At 39.2% G+C, this 19,035-nt stretch overlaps 2 protein-coding genes across 4 annotated transcripts in view; one reads left to right on the top strand and one right to left on the bottom strand.

Annotated features, from left to right (window-relative positions):
- The window catches only part of MYO1E (myosin IE), a 259,158-nt gene that overhangs the window by 63,788 nt on the left and 176,335 nt on the right, over positions 1-19,035 (top strand). The window lies entirely within an intron of this gene.
- The window catches only part of CHRNA7 (cholinergic receptor nicotinic alpha 7 subunit), a 44,696-nt gene continuing 33,694 nt past the window's right edge, over positions 8,034-19,035 (bottom strand). Inside the window, exons 4-9 of one of the 3 annotated variants that reach the window (XM_048060316.2) lie at positions 18,837-18,916; positions 17,497-17,664; positions 16,920-17,114; positions 15,438-15,524; positions 14,400-14,509; positions 8,034-12,310 (exon numbers count right to left, since the gene is read on the bottom strand). In XM_048060316.2, coding sequence (XP_047916273.1) covers positions 11,792-12,310; positions 14,400-14,509; positions 15,438-15,524; positions 16,920-17,114; positions 17,497-17,664; positions 18,837-18,916 — 1,159 coding nt within the window. In that variant the 3' untranslated portion in view covers positions 8,034-11,791. The remainder of the gene's footprint in view (positions 12,311-14,399; positions 14,510-15,437; positions 15,525-16,919; positions 17,115-17,496; positions 17,665-18,836; positions 18,917-19,035) is intronic. The other 2 variants (XM_048060315.2, XM_013177387.3) reach the window with 2 other exon arrangements.

The following is a 19,035-nucleotide window of genomic DNA, read 5'->3' on the forward strand; positions in this document are numbered from 1 at the left end:
TAGTATATTTCAGTAGGATATTCTCATTGGTGATTCAAAGTGTTTTCGCAGATAGAAAGTAGGAGGTTTGATAGCCCAGCAGCTGCCCTTTTAAATATAGATGCCAGTAACTCGCACAGGAAATATGAGGAGCTAATAAATACTGCCAGGAACAATTTGTGGGTTTCTTACCAGTCTGTGTTTAACTGCCAGTCATGTTAGGCCATATAATCCTATCAATCACTGAAGCTGCAGGAGGAGGAGGAAGAGATACTCCAGGTCAGAGCATGAATCACTCATTTATGAAGAGCTTGTCTGTGCTCACTGCAGGAGGACTGTAAGGCAGACAGAACGTATTCCTTACCCCAAACCCACCAACACAGGTATAACAATAATTCTTTACAAGCTGGTTAGCATGGGTTCCTTTTGCTGCCCAGGTGTATCCTCAAGGGGGGACATCTCTTGATACTGACTTGTTGCCTCTGTACAGTCAGAGGTGTGTTAGCTTGCCTTTTACATTAGGCAAGATTTTCAGTAAAACACAAAAATGAATGAGTTCTAGGTACAGTCATACAAGCAATAATTGAAAGAAGTGTTGCCAAAAAAAAAAAAAAAGTCTTCCAATAGTTTCAGAGTTTTTTTCCCAACAATGTTGTGCTTTTTGTCATGGGGCAATGCTATCGTTCTTATCATCAGCCCAATTCTAACTCTTCAGCAGCTTGTGCTCATTTGGGTGGTTTGCTGAACATTTGTACAGATACTATTTTTCAGAAGGTTGTATATCTGTTTCCAAGAACCCTTCCTAATTTCCAGATATCTACTGTACTCCTTCATTACCTTTGTCTCCCTCTTCCTCCTACTAACATGAACTCTTGGAAACCTATTGAGATCTAGAAGTTCCATCATATGTTTGACCCGTAGTTGGACATCAGTTTTGTAAGGCTTGTGGTCTTCACAATATTCTGAACTTGTAATAGAAACCATGTATAACTCACATGGATATAGTACTTAAAAGATTCCAGACATCATATAGGGCAGTGGCTCTGCTGCCTCTCTAACATCAGGCGATCCTCACCATAGTAAGTTCTTGTCATGCTTTTCATTTCTGAAGATTTCTAAGTTGCTTTTCATGTCCCCTGAGAAGCCATTTTTCTTTTCCAGAGAGCACCCCTTCATTTACTTCTTACCACATTCTTCAGAGCAAAGTACATCCATTCTCATCTGACCATTGTTCGAAAATCCTAAAACTTTTACACTTTAAAAAATAACAACAAAATGAACAACAAAAAAGAGAAAGATTTGATTCAGTTAGTAGATAGTGACATATGTTAAATAGCTAAATTTGCCTCAGCTCTGGCTCTTGCCTTAATCTCTGCAGCCAGTGGGCCGGTGAATTACAGGTAAACAAAATCTGCTCACATCTTATCTAGAAAATAACAAACAAACGTTTTTTTCTGGCATGGTTGTATGTGCATATTTCTGTTTATTTGAAAAGGGAGTATAAAGAAAGATTTTGTCTGTACACAAAGCTTTCCAATACACTTTATAATAATAGAGTAGTCTTCATTTGTGTTTCCATTCTTGTTAGCTAGACAGGCAAAGAGGATCAAGTCTTGGAGGAAAGGTTGAACTTCTTTCCTGTAGAGGTTTGCCCTCACTGAAGTTCTGCCTGCAAAGAGTTGTTGTACTCCCTCTTCCTTGCAGATACTTGCCTGGTATCAAATGGCGATATGACTCAATGTGCCTGCCTGCAACCGAGCATTTCCACGCTCACACATCTTCAGCAGCTTTCTGACTCAGCAAGAGCTCATGCTCTGCTCAGTCACAAAATAGCAGACTGAGTTTTCTGCAGTGCAGGTACTGAAAATTGACTGCCTTACACTTTCCTTTGAACTACTCGTGATGAAAGCTACATCTTCCATTACAAGCTTCTTTAAGTATGTCTGCCTTTCTAGCGGAGGTCTGCTACCATGTATACTGGGTTCTATGGAATGCCAAATGCCTATTTTATCAACTTAATGGGAAAATCAGCAGTGCTGCTGTCTGAAGAAAAGTATTATGGACTACCTGTAACCTCATGATGCTCCCTAACACAGATAATTTTTCCAAAACAATTATCCAGTTTTTGGCTTTATAGAAAGACTACTGTAGTTTTACACTCTAACTCTGTTCAAGAGAAGACGTTCTCCACCCTCACTGGACATGAGATCCGTTTGTGAAAATTGTCAGTAATGCAAGCTCTTTGACCAAACACTCTGCATACAAATGAGAAAACAGACATTAAAAATGCCATCTCTGATATCTCAAAGAACTGGATAATAAGTTAATATTGAGCCCCAGTGGCCTAAACTAGGTTTCTGTATCAAAGGCGACAAATACTGCAATTCATAAAGTCTCTGTTGTTATGCAAAAAGTTCTGGCATGGTTTAGCTCTGATAAAAACATCTTTCTGTTGTTATTACTGTGTCTTCTCTGCAAAGACATGATACCACTATTCTTGGGGTCTTTGTAGGATGGAGCAGAAGAGCTTGAACTGGCAGAAGCTGTGGAGCAGGGATGTTTTGTTATAATATTGCTCTCTAAGTCTTCTATCAATTACACAGATGTAGGGTTACTGTTAAAATATGGTAAAGTCAATGCCTGGAGATGTGAGTCTCAGAATTTGCTCTGTGCAGGTTTTATATTGCTGCAAGTAGATAGGACATTTTCCAGTGCATTAGGGAAAGTGCATGAGAAAATGAATGGGCTTTTATTACTGTATTTAGTGGGCATGAATCCCGTCTTTCAGAACCGAGGTTGGATGCTTTAGATCTCTGCAGTGCAATTCATTATGGGCTGGCTTCCACTGGGTGCACGGAACAATCCATTAAATGATTGAAAATGAACAGTGAGCTTTTTTAAAAGACAGGCTATAGCGCGCTAGGGCTAAAAGCTGTGCTGGCCTTCGGAGTTTTCACTTATACACCATTCAATCCACACAGATTGCTAGAAAATTTCAGCAAGAAGGTCATTTCCCTGTCCCATTTATCAGCTGGCATACACAAAGCCCTGGCATATTACTGCAACTGAAAAACTACTGGAAAGCTATGAATTCTAGTATATTTTTAGCAACATCAGCTGTACTGGTTTTGAGCTAATATACAGCATATTTTAGACAGTTTCTCTGTATACAGTTTTCAGAACATTATATAAACATTTATTTACATCTTTCAGTATCTTTTGTTTAACTTCGTCTTCCTCAGGAGGCAGATTTTATATAAACACACAGAAATGGGGAGAGTAGTGGAGATATTCTCAGAGTTAGATAAAAGGGACAACGTTTGAAGCTGTAACAAGAGCGATGCGTACGTACATCATTAGATGAAATGCAGCTCAGATGAGTTGTCGCAAAGGAGGCTCTACACATGTATGTTAAGGACCCAAATTGAAGTGTGGCTGGTCTGTCCCCTAGTCCGTGTGGCCCTGCCCTCTCTCAGCTCCATCAGGCCCAAACAGCAAGTACTGTTCAAAGAACCTGCCTGCGGGCTATGTGGCCTCTGTTGTACAGGTCTGGTACTGGTGCTGTATGCTGCACCTCATTGTTGGTATGTAATGTGCCTCCCCCCATTCTCTGTCAGTCCTTCATATCCCCCTTTTACCTTTAATAGCTTGTTTTAAAAGGTGACATTTTGGCAGCTTGTCCTATAGGAGTTTCTAGTCTCTTCACTGGAAGTTACTTTCTATTATAGACAACATGGACAGTGTGTAAAGTGTCCATTAATCAACGTTACAGCAGGTCTTTGCTAATTCCAGATAGGGTAAAGAGTATTAACCTTGACTGCAAAAAAAAGATGCAGCAGTTCACCTTCAATAGATTTTAAAATTGATTTAATGAAGAAAGAACTACAAACACTGTGCATATTGTTAGCCTGGTTTCAGTTTAGTACAGTTTAAGCCCATTTCTGATAGTCAAGAAAAAAACAAGACAAAGATGTTCATACTGTCCTCTGCAGTAGCCAATTAAACCCTAATCCAAACTACAACTTTTCTGTTCTGCAGCCAGTTCAACTTCTTCATGCTGCCATGTCTAACTAACTTTCTGTGAGCTGGCAGCATTATCTTTAAAAGTTGTTATGAAGGATTCCTGGATCTATGTCAAAGGCTTGCTTAAGGGAAGAAAAATAAAAAGACAAAAAAGGAAATTATTTTTTAAAAGTCAAACTGTAAGTAACAGCTAGATGGGTAAAAAAGAGAAAAAAAAACTCATTTGGTGATTGGGCTCAGGTGGTCCTGGTTAATGGGTCATACTTATGGTTTGGAAACAAATGGATTACTGCAGGGGGTCTATCCTGAACTTGCTTAGTGTCTTTATCAGTGGTCTAGAGGAAGCGATAGAGGGCTCTTCCATCAAGTTTTCAGTGACACCAAAGTGAGGGCATCACCAATGGCAGGGCTGTCACAGCAAGAGACCTACACAGCCTGGAGGAACGGGCCGACAAGGACTTGTTGCAATTCAGTAAGGAAAAATGGGAAGTCCTACACCTGGGAAGAAAGAGCCCCCCCTGTGATGATATGGGCCTGGGGCTGGGGGCGGCTCTGTGAAAAAGGCCACAGGGCTTTCAGTAGCTGCAGGCTGCACATGAGCAAGCCCAGTGCTCTGGCAGCAGAGGAATTTGGTGGTATGCTCAGTTGTATCAAAGGGAGCATAGCCTCGAGCTGGAGGGATATGCTCTCAACTTAGCACTAATTAGACAGCATCTGGAATGTTGTGTCTAGTTTGAGGCCCCTCCAGCACAAGAGAGACCTCGATAAACTGGAGCAAGTTCAGCAGAGGGTCACAGAGGTGGTCCATGGCTGGAGGCCAGGCCCTGTGAAGAGAGGCTGGGGGAGCAGGGGCATCCTGTTAGGTCCCTCCAAAGCCTCCTCATCCCCATGTTGAACAAACACTGCTCCCCCAGCCTCTTCTCACAGAGCCTGGCCTCCAGCCCTGGACCATCTGTGAGGAAGTCAGCAGAAGACAGAGCCAGGCTCTTCACAGTGGTGTGTGACAGGAGAATGAGAGATAATGGCTGTTTGTTGAGACGAAAGATGCAGGCTAGATAGGAGAAACTGTTTCTCCATAAGGGCAAGCAAATGCGGGAGCAGATTGCCAGAGGCTGTGCAGTCTCCATCCGTGGAAGTTTTCAAGACAAACATACAACATCATTTGAGCTCAGCACTGCTTGGCTGGATCACATTGGAGCTCTCCAGGTTTCACGTGGAGTTTACTCTAGCAGTGCAGTGGGGGAGCCTAGTCCCTACAGCAAAGGTGCTGATGTGCATCTCTCAGCAGCAAAGCCTTCCCCATCCTTTCAGAAAACATTTGGTGTGGACAACATATGGGACCTGTGGGAGTAGTAGGATGGTCCACAACAGCAGTTCCCAGAGAACTAGGCAGAGGGAGTGCAGAAAAACACAGGAACTCCTAAAGTCTCCTGTGCTGTAGTCTCCCTTATCTCTTTAATTGCTGAGAGAATGTACTGTCTCCCAGAATAGAAGGCAGCAAGATGGAAAAACAAATCCTGAGTGGTCTTAGCCAAATTATGATTGTGTTGGGCTACATACTGCAGCCCATCACTTCTAAGTCTGTCATTACTTAGCCACAAGCAAGAAATATCTTGCAAGCTGAGCTAAGTGCTAGCCAGTAAAGACAGTATATTCTCATTATACCCACGCATGGAGCATAGCTGGGAGAACCAGAAAAACACTTATTCACCTTACATGCCCCACAGAGGGCCTGGCTCGCCTGCTCCATGCTGCAGCTGTGCCCCTGCCATCTACGAAGGCTTCCTCCACTGCGACAGGCATATGCGCACTGCAGTGTTGGCATGAATACTCGATTGCAGCGTATTCCTTCTAGTGCACAGGTTGGCATGATAATGTCAAATTTTGTAACTGGTCTCTCTTGAGTCAAGGGTTAAACTTGCATACTCTCTCTGAACATTGGTCCTGTAACATTCTTTTCTGATCAAAGTAGTCTCACAATTAGATTTCTTTTGGCCAGAAATTGGAGATAAGAAAGACAGGGAGCATCACACGTGTTGTGTCAGCAAAAGCAACCTCAAACAGGAATGCCTTATGGTAACAAAGCTGTTATGGAAGTGATTCGCAGCTGTATGTAATCCACGTATGCAGTGAAATAAGATAATATTGTTTGAAGGATGTTGCGGATATACCTTGCTTTGGGAGCAGATCCCAGATTTTAGGTTTCTAAGCCTAAAGCCCATTTAATATAAATATTTATTAGTTAGCTCATTCTTAAGACATTTGCATGCCTACCGTGAACCAGAGTAATACATAAATGATAACTGTGAGATTTGTTGGACTGAATATAGTCCCAATCCAAGACTTGTGGACTCGGTAGAAAGATTTTTCGGTCTTTTACTGGCACTGGATTATATCCTGAACTGGTTAGGTAAGATGAAAATCTCTGTGGATGTTATTCTGATATACGCATATCCCAAAGTAGTATTATATCATGTCATGACTGTTAATTATTATTTTAGGATAAAAATATGCAGATCAAATTACTTTGGATTTTAAGCTGCTGTTGCAGTATAGCTCACTTACAGGGACAAGTCACTGCAGCTCTGAATACGCAGTGATTTTCTAGTGATATCTTCACAGCAAGGGTACAGCTAAGACACTGATATTAAATTTTGGCCTTGAACACTCTCACTTGTACTCTGTTAATAAATTGCAATTCTGAATGTTGTCATGGGAGTGAACAGGGAGGAAGAAGAATGGAGGGACTTTCCTGAGTCAGGAAGAGAGAGCTTATGTGAGAGATTGTTGCATATTCTCTCTCCATGTCATTATCTGCAAACTGCTTAATAGCAGAAATACATGTTACACAAACATTAAGCTTTCCCCCTAAGCAGTAGAAGCCTTTTTAAAAAAGGTGCCAGCAAAAGGCTTTTATTTGTGCTTGTAGTCCTGGTAAGATCACGTTTGATTCCCAGGTTAGATTTGCTGTAATTGCAGGTGCAGATTCTGTTCGCAGCCTTTTGAGATATATTGACATTAAAATACCATGAGGTTAGGCTAAGAAATCACTTTTTGCTGAAGAGAAAAAGTATTTTGATCGTTGTTACAGGATTAAAACAGGATGGCTGGCACTTACTCTCTGCAGCCACAAGACCCAGTGCTCTGATGGCCGTCACCACCCACAGAGCAATGAAGTGGAGCTGCTGGCGTATCAGCTCCTAAGCCATAGCACCTTGCAGTCTGTATGTTGACCAGATGCCTGAGAGCGGTAGCAGTTAGCAGTGTGAAATCAATCCCCATTCCTAAATGCTTCAGAGATGGAGTGTGTGTGATGATAGGTGTATACAGAGGGCCAGGAAGCTGCCTACGGCATGTACGGAGCTAAACTTGTGTGACCAAGCTCAAGTATAGGGTTAAGTCTGAGGTCAGTGCTTGTCAGCACCCTGGAAGAGAGGGCATGGACTTTGGCTTGGTTGAGTGAGCAGCCATTGGCATCAGCCTCACCTGCGCACCTGACTTCGTGACCAACGGCAGCTCTGATCCAAACCCAGAGTGGATTCAGTACTGGCTCCGTGCCTGTATGACTGGGCGTGTTGGCCTCCACCACGCCAGTCTTCCTCAGTGGTTCTGTACGAGCTTGGGAGAGCAAGGAGGGAATCAAGTCTTGGGTTGCTTGTGTTTCAGCAACCCTTGATTCTTGCTACTGACGCATGCTCAGCACGATGTAAAGATAGCAAGCTTTTCCTTAGGAAGCTGTCACAGCAGGTGGCCAATACAGCGCACACCTGCCTACAAGCAGCTACACTGCCTGGTATTTTTCCCCATCTGGGGGTATTCTTCTGAGTAGATACTTTTTCATGGGTAGCCAACAAGCAAACTTTGCAGCTGTCAAAATCAGCAGTTTATTCAGCTGGTATGGATTTTTTTTTCTCCTCTCTTATCTTTTCAGTGCTAAACCTTTAGGTGAATTAATTGAGGCTAGCCCAAAGTATATATGGTATTTCAGTCCTACTCAGTTAACTTTGACAGTTCATGACTGAAGTAATATATAACTTTGGTGTAGGACTGCTTTGCTAGGAGGATGTGATGTATTTTTAATTATCAAAGACCTTTGTCATCACAGAATGGTATTTCCAAAGAGATTTTTCTCTCTTTCATGGTTGTTCATGTTTTTCACTGCTTGATTTCATTTCCATCTTAGCAAAATGAGAAAGAATAAAAATTCTCTTGATCTAAATCTTTTATTTGTACTGGACTGAAAAGGTATTGAATTGCTTATATAACGATTGGAACCTGACAGATATAACATCACTTTCTAATGCCCTCTATGCAATATTACTTAATGTAAAAAGTAGCATAACAAAAGGAAAAAATGCAGGATGTTGGTTTACCTTCATTTCTTGGTAAAGAAAGTGAAAAGCAGAAATGTCACAGGTGAATTGAGATTACATCCTGCAGCTAGAGAGATTGGAAAGAGACTTTAAAGAAACCTTTAAAAAAAAGTATCATATAGTATTATCAATTCTTATATAAAATAATTTATGATTTTTAAATACTGTTTAAATAATTTATCTGTATTTAAAACTAACTTTTTAAAATTTTGTTTGGAACATTTTTGGCATTAATGCTTAAATAAAAATGTTTACATATTAAAAAAATTTTAAATATTCAATACAAGTCAATATAAAAACAGAAAGTAATATACATTGTTCACAGATAGTATTGTACAAGACAGCTGAGCTCTAGAGCGAACTTTTCAATTTGTCAGACAAGTCATAGCTTAGTTGTGGTGAACCACTTGCTTACCCTATCTTCTGGACTCGTAAGATCATAACAGATACTTGCTACCAATATGCAGTCTATCATATTGTATAGACATACTGTATACCATATTTAATTCCCATCTCTATGTCCAGAATTGTAAATATTTTCCTAGCATTTAGATCAAAATATCATTTATTGCATACACAAATATTTGACATATACAATTTGACAAGAAATATACCACTTTTGCTCAGCTCAATTACACAAAAACTTAACTCAAAGATGCAAAATAATGTAACTGAGACTGTCACTGTTGTGTTTAAGATTTATAACCATGTTATTACCAAATGTTTACAGGTTGTGTTAACAGCAGAAAAATGAGAATTCACTTTCCCCCTTCATTAATCCTGCTGATATTAAAGGCAGTAGTGTAGGCATGATGCTGGAGCCTTACAACTAATGTGTCTAGCACGTGGTATTTGCTGACAGTATAATCCCAGCGTTACAAACTTCAGCAGGACTTCACTGAAGGCCAACTACCAGTCTCCAGCTTTTAAGCACAGACATGTATGTTGTTGCTAATGAAGCTTACTGTCAATTTGTAAATTGCTTTCTCCCTCCTTCTGTAAAGAATTCCTATATATAGCAAGGTGATTTCTACAGATAGTGTAAATGGATTCTGGTGGAAAGAGGGGTATTCTCATGCTTCTTGTATTACATGTGTCATGTAGTACATGATTGCAGTTGTTGCATCCCATTGTACACTATAGTCCCCCAAAATCTTTTTTTTTTTTAACATTCTTATACAAGAGGACCCCAAAACTTTACAGACTCAATGAGTTATTCTGTGTAGCTATTTAGGGATACTTACAGAAGGAAAAATATTGATGCTAACCAACATTTGAATCAAGAAGCCTATTCTAGAAATGCTACTCAGAAGAGCAGCATGTGCCACACTATGTTAGTCACAAAATGAACAAAACTCACATTTCAGATTTTGGACTCGGGTTTCTTATTCAAATGCAATCTACAGGCTACAAAATACTTGCAGGAATTATTGCAAGGCTAATTCTTAATAATTGTTCCTGAAAAAAATAAAGTCTTCACAGACAACTTTCAGAGACAAGGTTTCAAGACAAGATTTCAATAAGGTCTTCAGTTCTTTACTCAGGTCTTTATAGTGTGAGATTCTGAATGAAACTTCAGGAAGAAAGAACTCAAAAACTGTGAGAAATAACCTGCTTCCTTTCACTTCTCCTGCCCTGTCACCTGGTTAACTCAGGTGATGGACTGTACCTGCGGTAACTCTAGGCTTGGTTTACATGAAATTTGATTCTTCTGCATTCAGGGGAGCAGCGTCTGGAAAATAAATTGATATCTAGGGGAGAGCAAGCATTTAAGTGGCTATTTTAATCCATCTTGGGAGATAAACTGAGGCCTCAAGTTTATCTCACAGTAAAAACATGGTACTACAACAGGCCTCTATTTGTGTGTCTGTTACCTCAGCCAAAAAGTTGTGTTTCTGCAGCATCAAGCAAGCAGTCAATGCTAAAGTAATCCTCCACCACATCTTTTATCACTTATAGCACTGGTCAGGAATACTGCTATTGGTCGTGAGACTAATTCTTAGCTATTTTGCAAGCACAGAATTTCAGGTCTTTGTATTCTCATGTTAGCACTGTTCATTAATACACTGAAGTCACGTGAAAACAAATCATAATTTGATGGGAGAATTTCAGAATCAGAAATAACATATAAATAAAGTGCTGAACTATTAGTTTTGCCTTTGAAAATGCCTGTCTAGACAAAAAGAATTTGTATTTAAGTCTTAGTCTTTCCAGGGAAATATATGCAGTTTATTATATATATATATATATATATATATGTACAGCTTATAGTTTGTATTGAACCCCCAAAAGTTTTATTATTCATTAGTGCTCCTTGGATAATAAACTGAGCAGAAAGGATGCAGTTTCCTTGTTAGGACATGTTATGGTGACTCAACAGAAAGAGGTCTATAGAAGGCTAAGCAAACAACAGATCAAACATTTAATTTTGAAATTAAAACCTTGATCTCAGGATTTAATAGCTTTTTTTGCTTTAGACTTGTCATTTATACTGGAGCCTGTACAAGACGTTTACTTTTTCCATGTTGGAATCCAGTTAACAGTAAAGAGACAAGTGTGTGGATTTTTCTGTGATGAACAGCTGAAAGTGAAGTCACCATAATCCTTCATTTTCTTTATATCATCATTAAGGCTAAAGACTGACAGAAGTTATCAGTTGAAAGAATGTCTTTCTTAGGAGAAGGAAGTTGTAGTAAACACCACAACAATTACTGTGAAGCCTGTTTTAAGAATTCCGGCCAAACTTCTATGTCAAGTCCAGAAATATATAGAAAGACAAGATATGTGCTGTTTCATCTTAACTTTTATGTTTCCGGTGTCCCAGGCAAATTCAGAATCCTCACTTATGCTCTATGTAAAATGCATTGAGGGAGTTGTGGGTCTGACTGGTTGTGAGCAAAAGAGCTCCATACCTCAACTCAGTAAGAACCAATCATTGAAAAGCAAGGTATTTTTTTCCCTTTTTTCTCTGCTGTTTGAGCTTCCATTCATCTGGATTTGATCCTTTCCTAAACTTAAGTGCTTCCCATCACTTATTCAAGTAGCTAAGATGGACTAACTTCTATCTTTAAAAAAAAAAAAAGTCTGGAAGAAATTATGTTTCTGGCATTGCCTACCCATAACTCTGTAATAAGCCGGTTCAAAATGCCTAAAAGATGCTGGTGCAATACCATCATTCTGAAGGGACTTGCACCCACTTGAGAGTGCTCAAGTGTGCTCAGAGGAGCTGGCACAAAGCCCTTCTGAAATGGTGCCACTCTTCAGACAGGAACTCTGGACCAGAGAGGGATGCCAGAGGGGACAAAAGAAAAAGGACAATGAGAAGCAGCATACTTGTTAAAAACAAGCAATCAAACAAAAAATACACTCTTATTTGCTACATATTATAATTCAGAGAATCAAATCATAGTTAATAGTTAAGCAAAATCTTTAGAGACAGCCTCTACGAAGTTTGGTGCTGACATCAAAATACCAATTGTACAAATGATTGTGAAGACTGAAAAAGCCATCAAGCAGAGCCGATCCACTACAGAGGCTGCAAACTTCCATTCATTGCAAACGGCTTCCTCTTCATCCTGGTCTCTGAATCTGTTGGCAATGTACCTGACCTCTTCCAAGATCTTAGCCAAATCTGGGTCGCCTTCAGAGGGGTGGCCGCTGTGCAAAAGGTTTTCTTCTTCTGTTGGTGAACAGGTCATCCTCCCGCAGATCACTCCTGAATCAGTGGTAGGTGTGCAGTGCACAGCATCCAGCCCCCTAAACCCAATGTACAGCATATTCCCATTACTGGACTGTTGTCCACTCACAGTGTTCATCTCCACACTCGATAGGCTACATCGACGCTGTTTGTGTTGACAGGCAGGACGCACTTTATCTTCCCCTGGTCTCTTCATCCTCAGAAACCAAGCACACCAGTTCAGAAGGATGATTCTTGTCTAGAAGAAAATTACTGAGAATAAGCATCTCTTTACACAGTCACTGCCTTTCGCAACTATTTGTATTTTTACAGCCTGGGTGAGTGTCAGGTCCATGGTCTCTGCTTAGCCTGCACAGAAGTTTCAGAAAATGGTGCAATAGTTTTCCAACTGATTAATTTGCTTGTCACTGAGGCTGCTTACTTACTCCAGCAGTGCTGTCGATTGCCTCAGGCTGACTATCACTGTTGGGAGTGCCCCCCACTGGGAGTCTCCATAGTGTTTAATTTTCCTTACACTTGAGCAGAAACATGGCAGCCTTTTCTACCCTTACTAGAAACCGGGAAGAGAAAAAAAATGCTTACCAAAGGCATTATTTTTGAATAGTCTTAGTAGCTCTACTTTAGATTGTAGTCAATAAATTAAATCTCTTTCACTCATATTTGTGCTTTGATATTAAATCCATATGGGATTACTGCTTGGATGGGGCTGCTAAAACAGATGCTATGCTGGACTGGAATAGACCACTAAGCTTCACAGTGTTTTGGCTCTGTTATCACATTACTTTCATGACAGTTGATTCCAGATTTTAGAAAACAAATCTGGATGTAACATAGAGGAAAAAGTGGATAAATTACTTTTACTTTAAAAAAAAATAATCTTCAAGTTTAATCTCTGTGTATCATTTTATTGTTTTCCATATTGCCTTATTCCAGCCATACAGAAAGTGCAGGCAAGTCGAAGACTGTTCCAGTTCAGATGCAAGCTTCTATAATTTATTTCAATCAAATTTTAAGAGCTCATTCCAGTGTTTCTTTTCCAGAGCACTAATGAAATATTGTCTCAAATAATACAAAAATCTTGCACTGTAATTAATATTAGATTTGCTCCATTTACTGAGTGCAGATTACCACTTAGAGTAGATGTTATATCCAAGCAGACATCCCAATCAAAGATAGATCTTGCCTTCTTACTCTTTCTCTACTGTCATGCTTTGCCTAGAAGGATAATACTTTATTAACTGACAGCCTGATACAAAACTCACCAGTATCCAAGGAAACTCCAATGGACTTCAGCTTCTCAACACCAAAGCCTACTCCTCAACCTCCAGTATTCAGTTTTCTGAGGATTTTTAACTCAGTACTGAAGATTTGTCCCATTTAGGGTCATCAGTTGTCACTCTAGAGGTATATACCTTTTATTCTCTTCGTTCAAATGTATTTTAAAACCACTGCTCCCGGATGGGCCAGGGAATATCTCATTAACTCTCATCTGCAGGGCGCTGCTGTATGCACTTCTTTTTTGGCTAGTAAGGATAATAATAACTCATTGTTTTAGAAAGATAAAAGAGAAAGGTCTTTCCATCTTCACTAATGCCTCAGGCTGTCACGAGTTGCTGGACAGGAAGACTGGACAGTTACCTGATGGTATTCATCAATATTTAGTAACTCCAATATCAAGACTGATATTCTCTGTAAAAAAAAAGACTTACAGAAGTATGTTATAAAGTCCTCTGCTCTTAGAAAAAGACTTCATTTTTTCTTTGCGCTTTACAGATGCTCTTGACCAGAGATGTGAAGATCAGAATTTTCCAGGCTACTTTCATTTCAACAGCCATCTTTTGCAGGTGCTCTTTAGGCTATTTATGTTTCTGTATGCACAACACCTAAATATGTAACAGCTGCACGGTTTCACCTTGAGGCTAGTGTATTTCATGCATTTATAATCTCCATCAGTACCCTGCTCTTTCCTTCTACTTGCTTCACTTCTGGTGGCTACAGCTTATTCGAAAATCACCTCACTTATATATATTTTGGTTTTAGCAAAACACTGAGGTACTTCTAGCTGTTTTGAAGGAGATTTTGAATACAGAACCAAGATGAAGAAAATTCATATACTCTCACTCTCTCAGAAAAAAAGGTATCTGGACGTGCCATTTCTAGTGAAACTACCTTTCAGAACAAACTGTTTAGCAAGGATTTATACAGAGATGTAGATAACGAAATTTATTTTTCTAACGGTAAAAAGTAAACATGAGTCACAACCTGCTATGGCACATCTCTGATCTGGACAGTTATGCAACGGATAGTGTATTAAAATCAAACCTTACCCATTTAGGCATTTTTCCCCCATCTGGATCATGATGATGGTATTGTAGAACAATAACAGTGACAACAACAGAGAGGCCAACAATAATCATAGTGCTGGCAAAATACTGAGCTGCAAAATAAACAGTTAATTATAGCGATATATTTTGACTGATGCTGTTTTGTATCTGTTAAAAGGAGCGTTTATGTCCCTGTAAATGTAATATGAAGTTAATTTTTCCAGTGTAGTGCTACATATGCTACTTTAGGTAGTTGTGAAAGATTTCTCAAAAGCAGACAGTGCAGCTGTTGTTTTCAGAGCCATTATTTGAATAATAAAAGTCTTAGTGGAAACGAGCACCTACTTTTTCTAAGCAACCTTGAAAAAATTTGCCCTCTCATTTTCTTTCACCAGTATCTTAGAGATTGGCTGGTATTTCTTTTGAAAAGCTTTTCCTTCTGTTTGAGCAATTACAATAGGAAGATTTAATCATGTTTAGTTCTGTAGTCCTAATTGTGTCTGAACTGCAACTCTTCCTGTGGGAAACTGACTCCCCTATGCCTTCCCAAAACGACACATAGCTTCTCTCTGTATTTTGTTCAGACCAGACAGCACAGAGGTTGTACAGGCGATCACACCCGTGGGAGACTCTCATCAATTGGCAACACTTGCTGCCTTGCACTGAGGAAACAAAGGCAACTTGGTAGCCCTCATGGAGGGCTTGTAATCCCCTCATGCAGCCCTGTGGTGTCTCAGCCCACCTGCTCTCCCCCTCCCTGAGGTTTCCTGTCGAGCTCTCCTGGGGGAGCTGCCTTTGCTGCTGGCATCATTCCTTCCCTCCCTGTATCTGCTGCCTTGTGCCTGTGCTGTTCCCCACGCAGAGGGGTCGGGCACCTTCCGTTCCTCAGGAAGTCACTGCTATATGCTCACACAGTCGAGTCAGAACATTGTTTTCTAATTTAATTGTACATGTAATTTGCTCTACTGCTGGCTTTCATGCAAGGTCACTGCTTCTCATTTAGCAAAAAATAAAAGTGAATAAAAGCTGTAGTTAGCTTACCGATTAAGGGCACAGAATCAGATGTTGCTGGCATAATTTCAGCCACAAGTAACATGAAGACAGTGAGAGACAATAAAACTGTTATACCTGAAAGATAAGCATGAAGTATGAAACTAGATCAGTAGTTGTAATAGCAAGGCAATAAGTGGCAGAGAATGAATCTGAAGGAGGCAAATGTATTGCTGTGGTTACCCCCCACCCCAGCAGAGAGGTAGGTTTGGGCAGACTCCAGTCCTTTCTGGGGCTACCTCAGGTTCATGGTGGCAGTGCTGTGAAACTAGTGCCAATACTAGTCCATGAGACTGCCGTGAATAGGAGAGAGATTACAAGGGTTGAGTAGGTCTGCGTTTTCTGAACTTGCACAGATGTATATATTTTTAGATCCTTGTTAACTATTCAGCATGTATCACCACTTGCTAATTAGCTGAGGTAAAACAAAGTACTTCTTGCTGCTTGTTTGCTTTAGAAACATGGTGTGATTTTTAGTATTTGAGCATATGAGACTTGATTAATTGGCATAGAAGCTACAGGCAGTATAATGCAAAAGATTCCTGAAAAACAAGTTTGCTGTATTGGACAGACTTTGATATTTCTTCATAAAAGCGGTTGAGTTCTGCGTGTGGCTATGTTCAAGCAGTCATGACTGCTGATATTTGGAGTTTGACTTCTGTTACTCAGTGATCAGTTCCCATCTCTATGAAACAAGGTCCAGCTCTTTTCTCAGGATTAGTGTGAAAAAAATAGGGAGTCACTGTCAGGTAGAAAAGGATTTAGGAACACAGAACTCAAAAAAATGGGGAGGGAGTTCTTGGAGAATGTCTTTCTGGAGAAATGTTCATTATGTTCCTACATTTAACAGTTGCATTCAATTAGCAGAAGCCAGTGTATTTGCAGATTTATATGGGGCAAAAAGTTTCATTATATATTTAACCACCATCTTAAGGATCAAGTACTTAAACTCATCAGACTTGTTTCACAAGCCAATAATTTAGTTTAAAATTGCTATAAAAATAGTAATAGCAGCAGTTAAATCGAATCAATCGTTCTGAGAAGGCAAAAAGCAATGCTAGGCTCTTAATATGAGTCAATTAAAAGGAAACATTAACAAGAATTCCATATGTAAGTGCTCAAATGCAGATTTGTGAGCTTAAGCTTTACCCGGCGAACATGGATTTTTTTTTTCAGCAATTAAACATCACAAAATGAAACCCTGCTTCTGAAGGAGGCTGGTTAGGAATTGTCATGCTTCCACTTGGCTGGCCAGAATTTCTCCCTTTCACAGCTTCATTGTCCCCTAAAGCTTACAGCAAAGGTTAACAGTGACACCTGTGCTGCAGCATCACACAGTAAAAACAGTTTATGAGCCAGGGCACATAATCTATTCCTCCTTGTCTCCAAACACTGTTTAAAAAGAAATTTTAGAATACAACTTTTTTTTGGTTTGGTAATATTTACAATAACAATATCCTACTGAAGATTTACCTAGTGAGATCTTTTCTCCTGAGTCTGCTGGAAGCAGAAAAACTAATAAGGCAAGTGCCGATATCAGTACGCAGGGAATAAGAAGATTGAGTCCATAATAGAGAGTCCTGCGTCTCATAGTTACTGTGAATGTCACATCTGGGTAAGGTTCCTTACAACATTCATAAAAACTCTCAGTTCTCTTCCCAGGAACTCCTGTGTAAGAGGGAAAAGGAAGAAAACACAAAATTAATGTCAATAAACTCTATATTATGTAGTGATTATTTTATAAAAGGATAGTTGTAGCTCTCTAAGTTTTACTATGGGTAAAACTGCTTCTTCAAGCTTAATTCCCAATTAAGTCACTTTTGCCAGATAATAATGGAAAATCAGATAAAAGATATTTACTGACTTCAAGCTGACTTTTTTATGTTGATTTTCATCTTATGTCTGTTCTCAGAGTTTCAAGCACCACTAGCTAGGTCATTTATTAATTTAGTTTCTCTCTTAATTTCCCAATCATTATTTCAGCTATTTCAGCAGTGAAGTGCTGTCAAGGCTGCAGGTTCAGAGTGTAAATAAGAAATCAAGAGCTTACCTACTAGATCCCACTCTCCATTTGAAATATAGCCAGATATATCTGCTTCTTGCATTTGTAAGTCTAAGGACCAGCCTCCATATGTCCAGGACCCAAACTTCAGGTTACACTTCTGAACATCAAATGGAAACCAGCGCACATCTATGTAGCATGAGCTCTTAAATATGCCTAGGTTGGATTTTAAACAAGAACACCAAATTGAAATGTTTGTTCCACATAATTTCATGTCCATTTTGTATCTGGACCTTGTTCCACATTGCACCCTTTGGCATTTAGTTGTAAAGCACAGTTAATCTCAGCTGTGTCTTGAGATGTAAAAAGCAAAAGTCAGTTATAGAAATGGGAAAGAACTGCATCAATTATGTATTGATGTTATAAACTGTTCTACCCATTTCTATTTAGATACACAGTAGATAAAGATTTAGAGAAGCGCACAGATTTCTAGATACTGTATATCAGAAAGAAATGAAGCAGAATATGCAACCTGTTTCTCCTATTTCTGCTACTGAATAAAATAAGAGATCTTGAAAGATTATTTGCTATCTTATTAGATTTACATGATCTTGTTTTATTCGGGAAGGCTAGCTTAATTTTCACTTGTTGAGTCAGGCTCTGTCATTTAGCAGCTTTGAGAATGGAACTGAAAACCGCACACTAAATGGAACATCTTACATGAGAACAGGCAAACCCCTAAAGATCTTAGGTAGAAAAACTAATTTGGAAAGCACGTGGCTCTATTACCGTACTTTCTAAAATTCAGGTTCTTGGAAGAGTTAATTCTGGGAACTGTGGTAATTGAATTAGGGAACAGAAACTACTCCACTGATCCACACCCGAGATTCAATGATATACTTCTGATATCAAATAAATACCAAACACAGACTATATTCCTTTCAGGAGTCAAAAATTTTTCGATGAAGCATTCAATGAATCGGTTCAATTGAAGAGATGTCCCAAGATGTTCCTAAACATCTCATTGTAAAGTAACATACTAATAGAAGAAAGCACTAAAGTATTTCATTTATATTTAGAGACATTACCTTTGACAAACAATAACTTTTTATACTAAGGGATTCTATTTTTTATCTTCTTTTATTCTTCCACACTATTGTAATAGTGCATTATGACAGAAAAATTTAAATAATTGCAATAAAAAAATCTTCTGTGATGGTTTTCATACAAAAGTGTTAACCATGCAATTCATGATGCATCTAGGCTTATATCTAGCAGATGACAGCTAGCTACGTAAATAAAATACCAAGGAATTTATGTCAAATTTGAAACCACACCATATATAGGTGGTCTGAGTTATAAGAATTTATGACATGAAAACAGCCTACCTGGTGGCAGATACTGGCAATGTCCTGAAGAATTGACTAAAACATTAGTGTGAAATGTAGCATCAAATCTTTCATCAGCACTAGAATAGGGAAAAAAGAAAATGAGTTATACACTCTGTGGCTCAAAATACCTGAGAAGAATCTGTTCTTCATAAAAGGATTATTTATCCCCAAAATAAAACCCATCAGCTTTTCTTCT

The sequence above is a fragment of the Anser cygnoides genome, chromosome 11 (genome assembly GCF_040182565.1).
Source record: "Anser cygnoides isolate HZ-2024a breed goose chromosome 11, Taihu_goose_T2T_genome, whole genome shotgun sequence".
NCBI classification, from domain to species: domain Eukaryota; kingdom Metazoa; phylum Chordata; class Aves; order Anseriformes; family Anatidae; genus Anser; species Anser cygnoides.